A 3,359-nucleotide genomic window follows, 5' to 3' on the forward strand; every position below is an offset into this window, starting at 1 on the left:
GCAGGGCATGTCAGCAAATGGCTTCTTCCTTCCTTTACCTGGCTGGGGATGTGACCTGTCCTGGGGACAGGAGGGACTGCGCCAGCCTGGTGACTGACAGCATCCTCCCACGAAACTCTGCATCTCCCTGGCTAATGATGCAATTAGCAAACTGGGGAGGACCACCATGACACCCCCACACACACTTCCCCGAGTGCTTTACCCGTCTTCAAGCCTTTCACCAGGAAGGTGGCCTGAGCCAGGAAGTTCTCGTCGCTGAACATGTCCTCCTCGTACACCACGAAGCGGAGGAAGGCAAAGTCGGGGTTGCTGACCTGAAAGTGGAACTGCTTCGGGGTCCAGAGAGGGTTCAGGCCGTTGTCCGCTAGTCAGAAAACACTGCCGTCAACAGGCAGTCCCCACCGAGCCCCATGCCCCACGGCTCACCCCACAGTCAGGAGTGGCGGCACCTCCCTCTCTCTTCCCTTCGCTAACCCACTCACCCACAATCTCAGTTTTCTGCTTGGCGTTGTCATACTCAGCCCCAGACACCTCCACCTCCACGAAAGGACAAACGATTCCCCTTCCATTTTTGGGAAGGTGCCGGGCCCCCAGGACCTGGGCAGAGAGCAGGAGAGACTTGGTAAGAGAAAGGAGCAAAGGAAAAAAAAAAACGTGTTGGCATATGAAGACATTTTCTTTCCAAATAAATCACCCTGGCTCTACTAATTGGAGAGAAGAGACACTGACAGCCAGCCCAGTGCAGCCTGCCCCTTGGAGAAAAACACCTCCCACCCCTGGAAGCTGCTATGGTGTTACTGACCACCAGTTTGACCTGTAAGGGATAAAAAAAGGCAGCTGAACTGCCCCAGGTTCCTGTCCACCGCCTGCACAGCCAGGCCTGGGCCACAGCATCCCCCTCGGGCCCGCCAAGCTGCAGCTGGGCTGCCAAGCCGCGCTGCCTTCCCCTGCCTGGAGCTACGCTGGACACCCCCTTTCTCTGCCGAAACGTCTCGGCCCTCTTGCCTTGGCATGAGGACGGAAAGGACCTGCTCTCCGCTGCTGCTCTGCCTCCTGTTCACAGCACAGTCTGTACTCAACTCCAGCGACAACCTGCTTCCTTGCAGGAGAAAGAAATCCCCCCTCCCTCTTGCCAGGGGCCATATGTCGCTCCAGCGTGCTGTCGGCACGCTGCTGTTGCAGGGGAAGGATGTGCTGCCAATGCTGGATCATGTGCTTTGAGTCATGCTGGGCTCGAGACGGCTTCTCCATCCGTGAAAGCTGGCTTTGGTGGGGACATCGGGCAGTTTCGCCAGCGGACAAACGGCTGGGCCCGTCTCTTAAAGGAGACGGTGACAGGCTACGGCACAGCGACTCTTGGCACCTGCTGGTTGCAGCTGCATCCCAGGATGCAGGAGTTTGGAAAATAGACGGGAATTTTTAGGGAGACAGTGGACATGGGGTTGATGGTGCAGATGGGACGTGATGAGGTGTCCCGCCTGAGCCAGGCAATGGCTCTCTCAGGTGGGAACACTCCAAAACAGAGGTGGCCTCAGAGGAGCTGCAGTTTGTGCGTGTTGCCAGAAACCTGGCTGAGACGGAGGGACTTGCAGAGGACACTGCCGGCCCACACATAGTCAGCTCGGCTCCGAGACCACTTGGTATGCCTGTACAGGCTCATCGGACAGCCACCGGTCCAAGCACGAGAACCATCGGGTTTGGCACAGCCATGGCCTTGCCATCCCTCCAGGAATTTTGTCTGGCGAGCTGTCCCATTGCCCTGCAGAGCTTCTGCCATGCGGCTCCGTGAGGTGACATGGGAACAGCCCAGCCCCAGTACCGCCATCCGTGAAGAAAAAGATCAACGAGCACCTGCAGTCCTCCGGGACTCCCCACCAGCAGCCCCCCGTCCTCTTATCACCAGCAGTGCAACACAGAAATGGGCTCTGACCCAGCCTGCTCCGACCTCAAGCATCTTCCTGAGGGGACACAGCAAGGTCGGTGATGTTGAGCCTGGAGCATCTCGGCGACAAGGAGGGGACACGGTGCAGCTCTTGTGTTACCCCGCTGGGAGCCATCCTGTTCTCGGGCAGTCCCGGCCAAGCTCCAGGGACAGGGATGCCACCTCTGCGGCTCGTGGATGCCACCTGCCGGCACTGGGCCTGGGTGGGAGAGGGTCCCGGGGGGACCACCCAGGGATGCTCCTGCTACTCCTCTCCAGGCGCCCAGGGAGGTCGGTGGCACTTCCCTCAGCAGCACCCATGGGTCTCCCCAAGCCTGCACTGCAGGACAGCTCTTAAGCAGGGGCTGAGGAGTTTGGTGAGGAGCATATGTAGACAGAGGCCAGGAACTCGGAAAAAACGTTATCTCACCCCAAGCTCGGTATAACTGCCTAGATCTGAACCCACGCTGGGATGAGGGACTGACCTCAATGGAGATGGAGAGCGGCTCAGTCCCCCGCAGCGTGCTCTTGTCGAAGGGGTCGAAGATGTCATCCCGCATGTTGGTTGGTTGCAAGACATACCCACACTGGCCGCTGGACATGAACAAGGCCTGGTTCATCTGCATGGGCTTGTCTGCAGAGCACAGGCAGGAGATGGAGGGAGGAGTCCCTGTGCCCCTTCCACAAGCCTGATCACCTGGGGTATCGGTGCCTCGTGCGAAGCCCTTTGGAAGGGGACCTGGCCCATCCCTTGGCAATGCCTCTGGCAATGCCTCGTGTGCCATGGTGCCTGCGGCCTGTGTACGTGCGCAGGCTGCCGGGTGACTTTCTCATGCACGATCTGCCCAACTAACCAGTGCTCCATGGGTCACCCCCTTCTTTTCCTCCCTCTCCTTTCAGCTTTCCTTGTGCTGGCTCCAGCATTTGCCAAACGGCCCTGTGAAATACTTGAATTCACAAAAGGAATGAAAAAGCCAGCGGGAAAAAAGAGGCAGGTAGTTTTCTGGTGGGTTGGTGAGCTGAACAGGCTCACAGCAGGGTTTGGCAAAGGCCAGCGAAAGGGGATGGCTGGACTGCATGGCCGGAGGGAAAGGTGAGCAGAACAGCGAGCTTGACTCGGACCCTGCAGCCAGCCGGCGTCCCAGGGCTGGTGCTGCACCGTCCCCTTTGGTACACCCCCTGCCCACTCTGCCTGCTGCCAGGGACCCTGGAGGAACCCCCTGCTTCCTCTCCGTTTCACCTTGTTCTCATGGCACCACAAGCCCCTGGCTAAGCCCAGGTCAATCCAGCCCTCCGGAGCACATCCCCGCTGCGGCAGCCGCGTGCCTGGACATGAACGCCAGGTCCCGCTCCCTGCACCCGGCACAGAGACTGCGGACCCCCTCCTAGACCCACCGTGTGCCAGGAGTGGGTTAGCAGGGCTGCCAGCAGCTGGCTG

The 3,359-nt window shown here is 59.5% G+C and overlaps 1 protein-coding gene across 1 annotated transcript in view; it reads right to left on the bottom strand.

Moving 5' to 3' along the window:
- Nucleotides 1–202: 202 nt before the first annotated feature.
- The window catches only part of LOC104618654 (1-phosphatidylinositol 4,5-bisphosphate phosphodiesterase gamma-1), a gene marked incomplete at its 3' end in the record, with an annotated part of 25,064 nt that continues 21,907 nt past the window's right edge, over nt 203–3,359 (bottom strand). Inside the window, exons 27-29 of the mRNA XM_010284302.1 lie at nt 2,407–2,555; nt 483–597; nt 203–364 (exon numbers count right to left, since the gene is read on the bottom strand). Coding sequence (XP_010282604.1) covers nt 203–364; nt 483–597; nt 2,407–2,555 — 426 coding nt within the window. The remainder of the gene's footprint in view (nt 365–482; nt 598–2,406; nt 2,556–3,359) is intronic.

The sequence above is a fragment of the Phaethon lepturus genome, unplaced genomic scaffold (assembly GCF_000687285.1).
Source record: "Phaethon lepturus isolate BGI_N335 unplaced genomic scaffold, ASM68728v1 scaffold23790, whole genome shotgun sequence".
Taxonomy (NCBI): Eukaryota; Metazoa; Chordata; class Aves; order Phaethontiformes; family Phaethontidae; genus Phaethon; species Phaethon lepturus.